Source organism: Triturus cristatus, chromosome 1_2 (assembly GCF_964204655.1).
Source record: "Triturus cristatus chromosome 1_2, aTriCri1.1, whole genome shotgun sequence".
NCBI classification, from domain to species: Eukaryota; Metazoa; Chordata; class Amphibia; order Caudata; family Salamandridae; genus Triturus; species Triturus cristatus.
The window spans coordinates 849,006,152-849,020,788 of NC_140580.1; the positions used below are offsets into that span (position 1 = coordinate 849,006,152).

Below are 14,637 nucleotides of genomic sequence, written 5' to 3' on the forward strand. Positions count from 1 at the left end.
AACACTCTGCTTGCCCACCACCATCCTCCTCCCTCTAAACTGCTAAACGTATCTGTCCCGAAGTTCTCGTGAACTGAACAAGGGGGCACATATGTTTGGCCTAGAAGTCATTGGCACCCAAGAATGGTGAGGCCACATGTTAAGTACATGGAGAAGGCAGAAATATCCCAAATTAATCAAACGACAAGTACAAAACAATTCTAGTGGCTGCTTCAAGAGAAGCAATGGAAAGCAAGATAGATACTACCAGAGCAAGTGGAAGTCTTGAAGGGGCCGTTTAATTGCAAGTGCAATTGCACTTATATAGCGCTTACTACCCCTGACGAGGTGTCAAAGTGCTTTTCGGCAATTAGCACGCTACTCCGGAACCCAAAAAGGATTAGTGGTGAATTGGGTTAGGAAATATGAAATTGATTTGAGCGGTGGACATGTGAGTTTTTTTATTTTGATTGAATAAGGATAGTGTAGGAAAAGAAGAGGGAAGGGTTTGCATTTATATAGCGCTTGCTACCCCTGATGAGGTGTCGAAGTTCTTTTCGGCGGGTAGCCCGCTACTCCAGAAACGAAACAGGATTGACAGGAATTAGTATAGGGAAATATGAAATTAATTTGAGTGGTGGACATGCGAGTCTGTTAGTTGGATTGAGAAGCATAGTGGAGGGATAGAAGAGGGAAGGGTCAAGAAAGTGTTATTTAGAGATCATAAAAATAGGAGGAGGTTAGGGATGAGTAAAGGGGAAGGGGAAAGAGTCAGATGGAAGGGTTTAGAAAGGCTTATTTGGGAGTTCTGAATAGTAAGAGAAGCTTGGGATGATGCAAGGAGGGATAGAGGAGGGAAGAGTCTAGAAAGGGTTATTTTGGGGATTAATGTAGTAGAATGAGGTTTGGGCTGAGTCAGAGTGGAGGTAGAGGATATAATGAGAGAGGTATAGGGTGAGATATAGGGTAGTGCATTGGAGATGCTGAATTAGAAGTAAAGTAATAAATATAAAGATACACAAGTACATGGAAGGTTTACTGCCTACGCGAAAAGAATGGTGATACCTGAAGAGGCCAAAGGTAAGAGTCCAGATTTTGGTCTACTGGTAGAATTGTATGCGATCTACATAGACCAACTGGCCCTCAAATTTGTGGGCATGTTTACAGCAGCCAAGAAACAATCATTGGCAAAGCCAATAGGTTTTGCCTATGAGAAATCTATATGATTTGTCAATGTTTTTTTACATGTTGCACAGAAATTGAGCTGCTGTGAAACTTGGTTTAAAGTACAAAAAAGCACTACAACGCAGCCACTATAGGCTGTAGGCCTCCTTTAAGACTTTTTTTGTTTTAATTACAAGAGATTTCATGAGCACGGCGCAAGCGCTGTGCTGGCGAAACCCATAAAGAGCAGAGAGGCAGCCAAATACTGCTCACTGCTTTGGTTTACTGACAAAAATGTGTCCCTTTTTTGGGAGTAGAATGTCACTCATACCCACACTGAAACCATAAAAATGCCACCCATAAGCAATCTGAAAACATAGCAGTAATGCACAGAACTTTAGTAAAAATCAAATGGTTTTGGATAATGCCAGACCTTAAACGGATACTTTATTCAGTCTATTGTTACTTTTAGGAACATATCATAGTTTGTAATCAGAAATTTGGCTTGAGCCAAACCAAGACTAAAACACCCAACATGCAGCTAGTTGTAAAATTAAGTGAAAGCTCTGTATGGTGACCTTTGTCACATGAAGCCATATTAACCTGGCAGCAACATACTTAAGGTACTTGCACGAAAGGAATGAGCAGCAGTCATGGTAGATAACTTTACATAACTCGAAAAACGATTGTTTCTCTATGAAATACGATCCAAGCCTTGTTTCCAATCTACTGTCACGATTTTAAAATGGCAGGCAACTGTGTTGTCTACCGGAGTTCATTGACTTTCTTTCACTTCTACCTTTTCTAAAATGGTGTATAAGCAACAATTGGTCCCAACGTATCTATTCAGCACACGTAGGGTGCACAGGACTGAAGGATTAATTCAAACGGTCATAAGAAGTGTTATTTTATCATTCGATTATTGTCACAGAGAGAAAGAGAGACAAAAGACAATATTGTTTATATGAAAAACTCTTATCTTTATATAGTTTTCATGAAAAAACAGTATTCAATCAATTATTTATAACAATAGTCAGAAGAGGAGTGAGAAAGGAGGTGCTTATGTGCAATGTGATCGTGAAATGAATAGGAAACAATCAGAAAAAATAAGAGGCAAAGATATCCTACTACATATTATACAACGCTGGTTTGATAGGATGATTTAATCGCCCAAACTATTGTTGAGCCTGTATACAATGTCAATTCACTTTTCTTTGGATGACCTCTGGTCATTAAGCCAGGTTAAAAAAGTAGTAATGCAGGCCAAAGAAAGAGTGTTGACTTTTCGACCAGTCTTCCGCGATAAGGGCAATTTCTACCTCCACATGCAAGTCTTCATCAGGACAAAGAGGACAACCTAAGTATATTAAAATTAGAATTAAAGGTAATCTCTCTGTTGTATTAATGTATCGTGAACATAAAGAAGATATGAGAATACTGACCGTTATACAAGCCTGGACAGATCCATAATGTATATATGTTGTCCAAGTAGGATAATTCGTTATTAGTGGAAAAGAGATGAGAAGGTGTTGAAACAATAGATGTATTTGACATAAATAGCCATCCTTGTATTGTAAACCAACTAAATGAGATGGTTAGGTATGCAATTAATGCAAAAAAATAAACTTTCCCCCGACAAGAGTAACCGGGGGGGAGAAAGGGGGGGGGCACGATGCTCCAAAAGTTATAATTAGTGCAAGGTAGGTGGCAGGTGAGATCATTAGTCTCTCATTGCACGGTCAAAGTTGTTCTACATTCTGTCCATCAACTGTTGTTTTCGCATTTGTCACCCCGAGTGGGAAGGATATGCCCAGACATAGGTCCCGTGCTCTCCATGCCATTGGAATCAAGCTATCCTGGCTGAAGAGGGGTGAAACCCCGATACCGGTCCTAGGATGCTTGTTTCCAGTCCAGGGAGGACCTGGCTTGGCAGTTCGGGCTGGACTGCTCCCATGAGGCACAGGGTCAAGACTGATTTGCATATGGCTGGGTTCAAACTGGAACGGCATGGTGAGCAAAAAAAACGATGGATATAGGCCCAGATCTCTGTACTGGGGTGAATGTATGACATTGTTCTCCATTCTGTCCATCAACTGTCGTTTTTGCATTTGTCACCCCGAGTGGGAAGGGTACGCCCAGACGTGGGTTGCGTGCTCTCCATGCCACTGGAATCAAGCTATCCTGGCTGAAGAGGGGTGAAACCCCGAAACCGTTCCTAGGATGCTTGTTTCCAGTCCAGGGAGGACCTGGCTTGGCAGTTCGGGCTGGACTGCTCCCATGAGGCACAGGGTCAAGACTGATTTGCATATGGCTGGGTTCAAACTGGAACGGCATGGTGAGCAAAAAAAACGATGGATATAGGCCCAGATTTCTGTACTGGGGTGAATGTATGACATTGTTCTCCATTCTGTCCATCAACTGTTGTTTTTGCATTTGTCACCCCGAGTGGTAAGGGTACACCCAGACGTGGGTTCCGTGCTCTCCATGCCACTGGAATAAAGCTATCCTGGCTGAAGAGGGGTGAAACCCAGAAACCGGTCCTAGGATGCTTGTTTCCGGTCCAGGGAGGACCTCGCTTGGCAGTTCGGGCTAGACTGTTCCCATGAGGCACAGGGTCAAGACAGATTTGCATATGGCTGGGTTCAAACTGGAACGGCATGGTGAGCAAAAAAATGATGGATTTAGGCCCAGATCTCTGTACTGGGGTGAATGTATGACATTGTTCTACATTCTGTCCAACAACTGTTGTTTTTGCAAATTACCAGATTAGTCTAGATCATTAAGTTAAAAAACTGAGAAAACCGAACAGCCTTAGCATGATACGTGTGTAAAGTAAAATAAAAGGAATATGCCAAGGCGGGCGGAATGGCTCCTACCTTGGTATACAACTCCAAAGGACCTTAGTCTCAAAAGTCTGAAGAGGAAAACATTCCTTCCAAAAGGGGCCGATCACCCATCACCTTCAGGATCGACATAAAGGACAGGAAAAAATTTATCATAGAATTGTCAGCGTATGGAAAAGAACAATCATACTGGGGGAGGCTGTGAAACCTTACCTACACACTGCCGCGCTGGCATGTGAATGGAAATCAAGTTTGCACTGAAATGGAGCTGTAGAGGCGGGTCCTCGCGGTCAAATACTAAGGACCCGCACCTAACGTGCACGTCCGAGATAATGGTGGCATTCGAAATTGTTTGCCAAGGTGGCTGCTCCCATGTGTCAGGCTCATGTGTAGTATATGGGTGAGGGAATAGAGTATTCGATATTCTCTTTACCATGGCGGGACGGACTTTGTTGTACGTGGGTTGCCAGATTCTGCCAGTGGTAAGAAGCTTGAACAGCTCTTCAATGAGGTGAGGGCTGTCAAACTGTGCTTAGTAGTGTGCAAGAAAGGTATGTGCTGACGGGTGATGGAGTGAGTGGGTGGGTCGGGAAACTTGCAAGGACGGAGGAAGCAAAACGGGACATGAGTCCTGAAAAATAAGCCAATGAATAATCAGTTCAGCGCCCAATGAAAGAGTGTTGCCATCTCATGCTTGCCAACATTTCATTATGCAAATAACAGAATGTTTTCGATTCCACAAAATACTATAGCTATAATGTCACTGGAATTAATATCACATTATGTGAGGTTCTCCTCACATCACAACATGGGATCCAGCTCATACTTCTGGAGTTCAACAGTTGAGATGTTTATGACAGCATAAAATATGGGATGAATGGGGTCATGCTTTCTTAGAAACAGAGGTCGACTGCAGATTAAAGCTTTTAGGACTTACCAAGGTAATCCCTTTTCTGCCTCCTATTTACATACGACTGCCAGATTTACCAATGTCGGTTTAGTGCTTACGAGCGTGCGTAGGAGCTGGTGCAAGCAACGACATGGGGAGGATGCTCTGTGTGCAAGGAACGACACAGAAGAAGTGCGTTGGAGGTAAGACTGTCAGAAAACACGTGCACTCTTATGCAGTGCTAACCTAACTGAAATCAGGTTGTATGCTACCGGACTCAATTACATGGAGCTTTGCTGCAGTCTAAAATACCCTTTGACAGAGCTCCAGGATCAAAATTCTACTGACACGCGCAGGGCAATAACAAAGGAAGAGTGGTTTCTCATAGTTCGACAAGCAGCCAGAGCAAACAAATTCTTACAATATTATAGACATACCTAACTCAGAGAAAAAATAAATATATGTTAACTCTGTTGCTTTGCCGAAGGTATGGACATGGACACCCGCTTCATTATCGCATGACTTGTGTGTGTCCAACGCCAGTGATATACTGGATGGTAGTGTTTAATACCATACATGAAGTTACTGGCAAAAGGGTCCTCTTAAAGCTAGAGGTATGCTCATCGGCCTTGATTCTGAAAAAAGCTGAAAACTTCAAAACAAGAAAGTTTGTAGCTAGTTTAAGGATGTCATTATAGTACAGGCAAGTTGATGTATAGGAATTTAATGGAAATCAAGTGAAGCGCTGGGAATAGTGGACATAGTAAGGTGGAGAAAATAATTGGTATACTGTATGCGATGATGCCAGAATCACAGTGAGAACAGCAATGACATTTTCGTCTGAAAGAATTTCAGGCACTTTATAGCAATTGCCGCTCTTCTAGGTATCATTCTACTTTTATTTGCCCCTTGGATTCCAACCCTCATCTTCTCACTATATATTTGCTCATATCACAGAGGTAGTGTCAATTTAGTTAAAAGAGAGTTCATGTATACTGAATAGAAGAAATAAAGACATAACTTGTAGATTATTTGACCGAAGAACCAGGAGAACTCTGTATTCACAGTTCTATTTTGTTTAGATTTAGATATAGTTATTGATTATATAGTTTATAACTATTCAATCTGTACTCACTCACAGAAAGTTTAACAATGTCAAACAGTGAGCGAAACCTTCTCCCTCCCCTCCAGCGATTAAAGGCCGACGTCGCGAGGTGGCGACGACTTCCGCTCTCGCCGCTCGGACGGGCGGCGTTGTTTAAAATGATGTCGCTACCTCGCTTCTTGTATGCTTTGCAAAATACTCTAGATGTCGATCCGGCCCGTTATTTCCGGGAGGTGGAGGGTCTTCAGCGCCAACTGTTTTGGGACGGGCGGCCGCGGATTGCTCTCGCCAAGTTGACGCTTCCCTAGTACGATGGGGGGGTCGCCCTCCCCGATATTAAACGATACTATTGGGCGTCTCAGTTGGCGGCGGTGAACCACGGGATATACGGTCCTGCCTTGAATCCGGCCTTCGAGATGGATACATTTCTGCTCCCGGGTGGGGATTATAATAGGGCGCTGTACTCGGTGACCCCGGACACGCGGTTGACAGGACCCACGCAGGTTGCGGTACGTGTGTGGCACGCGGCGAATGCTGCAATGGGGTGGAGGGATCGCTTGACTCGGGCGACGCCGTTGTATGCCTCCGGGCGGCTGGGTTGTTTGTGGAGATCGAAAGGCTTTGAGAAATGGGATATGATTGGTATATGTAAGGTGGGTGATCTTTGGGCGAAGGGGTCTTTCAAAACATTTGAAATGCTTAAAACGGATTATAAATTAAACGATAGAGAGTACTTCCAGTATGCGCAAGTCTACCATGCGCTGTGTTCGGTTTTTCCGGACATTACTGGTATCCCCGAGTATTCCCCACTGGAGGATAGAGTGTTGGATGGCTACGTGCCCAACAGCACTATTTCTCTGATTTATAAGAAACTCATTAATGATCGCGCGGACTTGCTGCTCCGTCTGAGGGAGGCATGGACGGGCGATGGCTTGGAACTGGACGATGAGGACTGGGTATCGGCGGTGGCCTCCCCGAAAGAGGTGGCAATCCCGGCCCGCTTACGATTCGTACAGCTGAAGATCCTTCATAGAGTGTATGTCACGGGGCCCGGTTTGCTGCGTATGGGTTACTCGATGGATGGACTGTGTAAGCGTGGATGTGGCCTGCCGGGTACCTTTCTTCATATCTTATGGGAGTGTTCGGAGGTTGTGCGATTCTGGAATGGTATCCACACCGTAATGGAGGAGGTCACGCACGTCGCTCTGTTGCCAGAGGCTAGGAGGTGTTTGTTGAATGTCTGGGAACCGAATGATTATAATGCGGCACAGACGCAGTGGGTGACTCTGGGGTACATGGTGGCTAAGCGTAACATTGCACAGCTATGGGGCTCCCCGAGGCCGCCCACGATCGAGGTATGGAAGGAGAATATGGACTGGTGTATGTTTAGGGAAAAGACGGTGTATATGGCGAGAGGCAAGCCAGGGAAATGGACTAAGGTATGGGGTCCATGGAATTTATATTGTGGACATATCTGCACCCCGCCTCTGCCATTAGAGGTCGATATTGCTTTGTCCCCCTAGCCACACATTCTGCGGGATTGTGTGAGGTGTGTTCCATGTTTTGTCCTCCCGTTGCCCCCTACTACCGCTTCCAGACAAGAACTGCTTTGGACACTGTACGTTGTTCCCCGTCCTGGGAAGAGCACGCTGCTATTTCGGACTCTCATTGCCTTGAGTGTGTTTTGTATTTAATAGAAAATGAAACTGTTTTTTCCGATTGCTCCTGGCCTATGGCCACGGCCTGTTATATGTGCTTCCGAACTGCCGGGAGCTTTGCCTCTGATTCATTCAAATGTGTGGCGTCACATTGCGGGCCCTCGGGCTCTATAGCGGCCGGCCTTGGTGGTTGTAGGCCCTTGTCTGTATTTTATCGTGTAATAACGGTTTCTAATAAAAAAAACAAAAAACAATGTCAAACAGATGTAATACTACATCTCCAGTAATAACGGGCAGTAATCATTATTGCGAATGATGAATAACTTGGAACAAGAATACTCCAAGTTGTTGATTGAACTAAACTATATGTATTGCAGATTTCAACTATTATGTATGAAAAATCAATGAAACAGTTTTAAAAAAGGGAATAAAGAAAACCTCCTGGGACGGGTATACCAGCACCACAGTTATCTTTACCTGTTAACATGGACACCTTAGCAACACAGGGAGCCATCAAAGTTGAGGAAATGCAACCCTGAGAGCGGTCAACACCAAGAAGACTCCCAAAGTAAAAAATTGGGCTAGCGCTTCAGAGGGACCAGAGAGGATTGTTGAGGGGAGGGCTTGCAGGTACCGAGGTCAGTGCAATTTCTTCAATCTCTCCCTTGCATCTTTGCTGCGCTAGCCCCCACTAGTAAAACAAAATTCTAAAAGCAACAAAAATCATTCATCCTCAGAAGATCACTAATGTGAAACATGGAATAGAGTGTTTTTTGCTCTGAAACTGTTGAGATTAGGTAAGACATTGGCCTTTTATTAATATTGGAAATTCTTTTGATATTGAGTGTTGTTGGTGGGGTGTTTTGTGAACATACCACTGCATTTTTCATTCCACATGTAGAATATGCCAAATTTTATTGATAAGTTGTATTTATTATTCATATTCTAGATTGGACAAGGGGGTAATTCCCCACCCTATATGTTATCTTGAACCTTTGTTGGACATCAGCTTTCGAGATTCTCCCACACTGCGGGGCATTAGGAATTGAGGAATAACCAGAGGGTCTCAATTCTTCATTATTCCCATGTGAGCAATGTCACAATACCTGGTAATTGGGAGACTTGACTAACAAAAAACGTGACCTAGTGTGGCTGGTGGGGTGTTTTGTGATACCTCTGTATTAATTAGTCCACATGGAGAACATGCTCAATTTGATTGATTAGATGTATTTATTCTTCACACTATAGATTGCACAAGGGGGTACTTTACCACCCTGAATATTTTCTTGACCCTTTTTGGACATCTGTTTTCTGATCTTCTCCCACACTACATGGCATTAGGTATTGAAGAATAACCAAGTGAGCGTCTCAATTATTTATTATTCCTACATGAGCAAATTGGTCTGTTATGGTACCTGTCAATTGGGAGACTTGACTAACAAGAAACCTGTCATGAAAAATATAGTTGCATGGCCAATACATTAATGCATTTGAAAGTGTATAGAAACTGGATGGTTAAAAAAAAAATAGCAGTGTATATAGGTAGGGGTCTTGCGCTTTCTGTGTACAAGCACTTGAAGTATTGTATATGGTTTATTGTAAATCTCTTCTTGTATGAATATATGCGATATAGAGGCGGATTTATGTTTTTAATTCTACAGCCTTGATGAAGTCCTCTTGCACGAAACTCGTTGGCTCGGCTCATGTGCAATTGTAAAAAACTTCAATAAAGCGGATTTGAAATTCACGTGCAAGACTCCAGAGGAATATTACTGGATGCGATTTGCTGATTCAGTATTATATGGAACTTGTTCTCATGCTGTTAATTGAGCTATATTGATCATATAATTGTATGCTCCTTTTCATTTGTTATTGTTCATCCTCAGAAGATATTTACTTCAATAAAGACCACTCTCAAAACAAAAAGCAGTCAGAAACAAACCTTTTGTGATAGAACTCGAACACTAAGATTATAATACTGTCACTCAATCTGCCTCTGGAGGGTAGACAAAAGCAAGGAAAAAGATGTGAGAACCTGGAACTGTCAACTTGAGTCTTCCATTTAGGAGTCAACATACTTGTCGCTTTATTCACAAATTGTTATGTAACGTGCTCTTAAACAAACACACCCCACTACTCCTTAAATCCTGGGAAGCTGATTATCAACAAGAGTATAGTATTCAATAAGTAGAAAGTGGCTCCATATGTCGATGGTATGTTTTATATACAGCTCCTGAGTACCTAATGAAATCCAGACTTCAGACAAATCAGACTGAAGCATTTGCCAACAGCACACCCAAAGACGCAGGTGGTAGGAAATATATTTACACTGCTGCGATAGGGACAACTAATGTCTGAAGCATTTGCTAATGTGAGGCAAGAGGTTGCTAAGGAGTAACAGTGTAGTAAGGAGCTCTGTCACATGTTCTGGATCTGCAAAAGCTAATGAAGATTTACAAAATTCTTCTTCTCTGAGAGCTCATTACTATGACAGTAAAGCATTAGGAAAGTACCATTTCCAGATTTATTTCTTCAAGGAGCAGTCATTTTGACTTCTTGGGAGCCCCCAAGAGAAATGTTCTCAGGTATGGAAAGCTTTATGAATGTGAGCTCAACCCAAGCAAATGCGCAAAAATAGGCTACTGTCTAGGAAGGTGAAATTTCCAGTACTGTTACATCAGTTAGGCCAAGTCTTTAGAAATCAGACTTTGTTAAAAGACAAGGCTTTCATTACCATAATCCATAAGGGTAACTCACTACCTTTTTCCTTCTGAAGGTAGTGTCTTAATATTATTTCAATCAAACTATACATTTGTCATCTCCTTCCTAATAGAGCCACAGGTGTCTAACTGGCATTACACTAATTGATTGCAAAAAGGCATTAAGATGCATTTAAATAGGATAAATGACTTCTGAGTGAAGAAACAACCTTTGGTCCCTTTTGGTGCAGTAAAGAAAAGAAAGCCATTTCTCCATGGGTTGCATTTTGCATTTAGTAAAGTTACTAAAAATCATAATCGAGCTTTTGCAGGGTGGCATAATGAAAAATACACTTAAGTAAAGTAGCCACATGAGCACTCATTGGAAAGATCTGTCTACTACAGATGTGGAGAGCACCTACGTGCTAGTTCATCCCTGAAGGAGGACAGTTTTAAAAAGAAATCTGTAGCAATAGCTATTCTGCAAATGTCCACTCTGCCGATTCATAAGGGTCCATCATCATCTAATCCTACTTCAGTGACACGGACCACAGGTATGGACTAGAAAGTACAGATAACTCACATACTGCTGAGAAGTTTAGGAAGCCTTGAGGTCAAGAGTGCTGTCAATATGTAAAGGTAACAAGGCACATGCATAAAGCATAATTGTATAAGCCTAAGAGTTCAATCATGGAAAAGGCAGTTTTGACTGGAGTACATATTTAGAGATCCATTGTCTCCTTCATGCAGTACTGAAGCAAACATCCTTGGCAAACTTCTAATTCTGTGAAGAAAACATTTGCAATTTTTTGGGTGGATTTCACTTTCATTCTATTCCTCCTTTTTACACACCTAGGCCACTTTGCAGGTAGGTTTTTGAGGCAAGAATCCGAGATCACATTTCCAGATTTCCCTTCAACAGGAGCACCAGTAATAGGGGGAGATCTGTAATCCATTGCAAAATCACTATATTTCTTCATTGGAACATTTTCTTCATATGTTAATGGTGGCAAAACACATGCAGCTACCAAACGTTGATCCCCTTTATACCTTGGCACTGAAAAAAATGCCTACCTTGCTCAGAATTCGGAGAGGCATGCCTACTAGCAGCCTGCACGGGATGGCTGGAGCGGGTGCTATTTGGAGACAAAGGACTGGCAACCTGAGAAAGTTCATCCTTCACGACGGTATCTATGCACAAAAAGAGAAGGTAACTTATTGTACATGTATACATACCTCTATCACCAAAAGAAAAAGCGGGCCAGATTAAACATCAATTCACAATGGTATCAATGATTACTGAGTGCAACATATAAAAAAAAAGTTACAACAATGTTATTAATATTTCACTTTCCTCATTGCAAAGTGAAAATCAACATATAGCCCCCAGGGGTCGGTTTTGCTAACGGGATACATTTTCATCCCAGTTTCAGCTACGACTGTGGATTCCTACACTCCAACCTCTTGCAAAAGAAACCTCAGCAGTGCAAGAGCTCTGGCCACGGAGAACGGGAGTTAGCCAAGCTCCTGCTGCACTGCGTATTCAGCTGTGTGCAGAAAAGTTAACCGCAAAGCCTGGTCTTTGGTGAGGGTCATCATCCAACCTCCCACATACCAAACTGGGGCATAATGGACGTGCATTGGTTTGGCTATGAACAGCAGGCACTGGGTTCAGGCAATAAATACATCAACCCTCTTTTCGAGGGTAAGTCTTGCAGCCACACCCTGCACCAGTTTCTGTGCAATCCAATAAGCTAAGCCAAGCCAAGTGGACTGAGAGCAGGCCCAGCACCAACTCCTGTGCCACCGAATAAGCTTGCATGGCATTTGTCAATGGACTGTGGGCCTAGGTGCCTCACATGCTCCCTGCAGTCAGGGGATGCTATCCCAGCCTCATTCCAAAACCGATCAAATGTTCTTTTTTTATTCCAGAAGCAGGCTTTGGTGGCTGGCATACTCCAATGACTGCTGCAACAAAATAATTCAGTTGTTGCAGCCAATCAGAGCCACTGATCTCACATTGGGAGACAGGATAAGCTGCTCTTCTTTCCAATTATTTTTCTAATGTATTATACTCCGATGATTTGCGAATCGAGATCCTCAAATGATTTGCTATTTGACAATGAAGAGTAACGTTTTGTAATTCATAATTTTCAAACACTACAAAACAGATTAACATCAAACCAAGCAAATTTACTCCTCTGAATAATGTATACATTTCAAGGATTTTGATTCGATTCAAATCAGTGTTTTTGCTGAAGTGGCTTCCTATTGGAGTTAAAAAAGAAAACAACTTTTTAATTTTCACCCCATGGACAGATCTGCACGAAATGTCCTATGACTAAATTAAGTCACTTACGCCGTTCAAAAAATGTTGTGCATATTTGTAAAACAGCAACAAAGTTATAAGTGAAGTTGGAGGTTTAACCATAACCACAGGCACCGTCAAATATGTATGTATACACATTATTACCTACTGGAGGTCGCCAGTAGGTAATTATAGTTAGGACCTAGTTACCATAGGAAAATGGCAACATTCTATTACCAATAACTTAGGCGCCGATTGACGAATCTTCGCGAAGTTTTCAATACTAATTCTTTGTTGAGATCAGCTCCTATGTGGAAAGGTTGGGGGTGATTTGTCAAGGGGGGAGGCCGAGAAAAAAGGTGGGTCCCAAAACGTGTTTTCTCCATGTTAATTTCCCTAGGAAACTTTAGACAAGGCTACAGGTCGAACGGGTGAACAGAATTACCCCAAATTCGGCAGGGAGAAGGGTCTTGGTCTAGAAAGCACGCATTTGTTTATTTGGTGTAAAGTCGTTCAGTAGTTTTTGAGAAGTATCGATATTTACAGATATCGATTTTTGTGAATTCTGCCATCTGATTGGCTGAGGCGTTATGAGCACGAGCTTGTTGCTGATTGGCTGCGAGCGGTGCGAGTGGTTGCAACTAGGAAGTGTTGGCCAATATTTTGTGATTCCGTTGAAGCGAGTAAGGTGAAAAAAGGGGGAAAAAAGGGTGGAAAAGTGGGAAATAGGAGGGTAGGAGCACTGTAACCTCTGTGGGGTGTTTAGGGTGTGCTATAGAGGGGATGCGAAGCAAAGTATTTACCCCTACCGGTGTGTAAGTGGTGGGCTTCGGAAATTAAGTGAGGTATTGGGTAGAGTCTGATGCGGGTAAGGTGAGCTGGTGCGGGACTCGGCGATTAAAGCGTGAGCCCAAATTGTGTGTCATGCGCCGTGGCACTACAGTTGTGGAAGTAGTGTCCAGATGTGTTTATAACTACTAGGACGAACTACTGACCCGTACTGGTATGAAAGTCCTGGGGTACGGAATATATGTGAGGTATTGTCTAGAGTCTCATGTTGCTAAGCTGATCTGCTGCCGGAGTCGAGGATTAAAGCATGAGCCCAAACTGTGTGTCATATGCTGTGAAGTCATGTGCTCTGGCAGCTGTGCCACATCTGTGCAAGTAGTGTCAGCATGTAGTTATAGGTACTTGGATGAACTTTTGTATAGAACATTGTAGCTTGTGCATGGTGCTTAGATGGTGTTGTATAGGGAGTATGAAGGTAAATCAATATGGTATTTGTAGAGCGCAAACTACTCACCCCTATGGGTGAGTAGAGCTGGGGATCAAAGCGAGAGGTCTCTGCTGCAAAGTGAGATGGTCTGGCCGCTGCGCCACAGCTGTGTGGAGAATACATTTTGGTGAGGGTGTGGGAGTTGGCGTTATATGACCCTAAAATAGGGGGCCTAAGTTGTAAGTTATAGGGTGGCTCTAAAAAGAGCCCTTGTATTCATTAATTGGAGCTACATATAAGTGCGGATGCACAGCTTCAAGTTATTGAGGAAAACTCTGTTTCCCTGATATGTGAAGTGTACTCCATAACTTCTATATATATCCACCATATCAAAACGTATGTTGTTGTTGTATATGGACCCCATTTTGTGGTCTCTGAGGTATGCAGAGACAGCTTTGTTGACTTTTTTCCGAAATTTTCCAATCTGAGGACAAAATTGTTTGGGCCATTTCCACTTCTGTCTTTGGCATATATTGGAATATACAAAGAGAGTTTGAGGCAAAAGTAACATCAATTGTCCAAAGGTGTCCTTCATAAGCATTTCCAAATCTACCCCAGTCAATGTGCCTGGGTCGTTTCCACCACAGTGCACAATCATGAGGTCAGGGTGTTGGAGATGCAATCCGGTTTTAACCAAGGCAACAATTGGTGCCACTTCAATCCTCTCTGTCCAAACCATTTAAGGTCCACATTTTGTAAACCTAGGTCTAAGTCAA

General features: G+C 42.8%; 1 protein-coding gene across 4 annotated transcripts in view; it reads right to left on the bottom strand.

The window, feature by feature from the left end:
* The window catches only part of ZBTB17 (zinc finger and BTB domain containing 17), a 405,882-nt gene that overhangs the window by 255,032 nt on the left and 136,213 nt on the right, over positions 1–14,637 (bottom strand). For all 4 annotated transcript variants that reach the window (XM_085609022.1, XM_085609021.1, XM_085609020.1 and 1 more), the window contains exon 5: positions 11,412–11,528. In XM_085609022.1, coding sequence (XP_085465148.1) covers positions 11,412–11,528 — 117 coding nt within the window. The remainder of the gene's footprint in view (positions 1–11,411; positions 11,529–14,637) is intronic.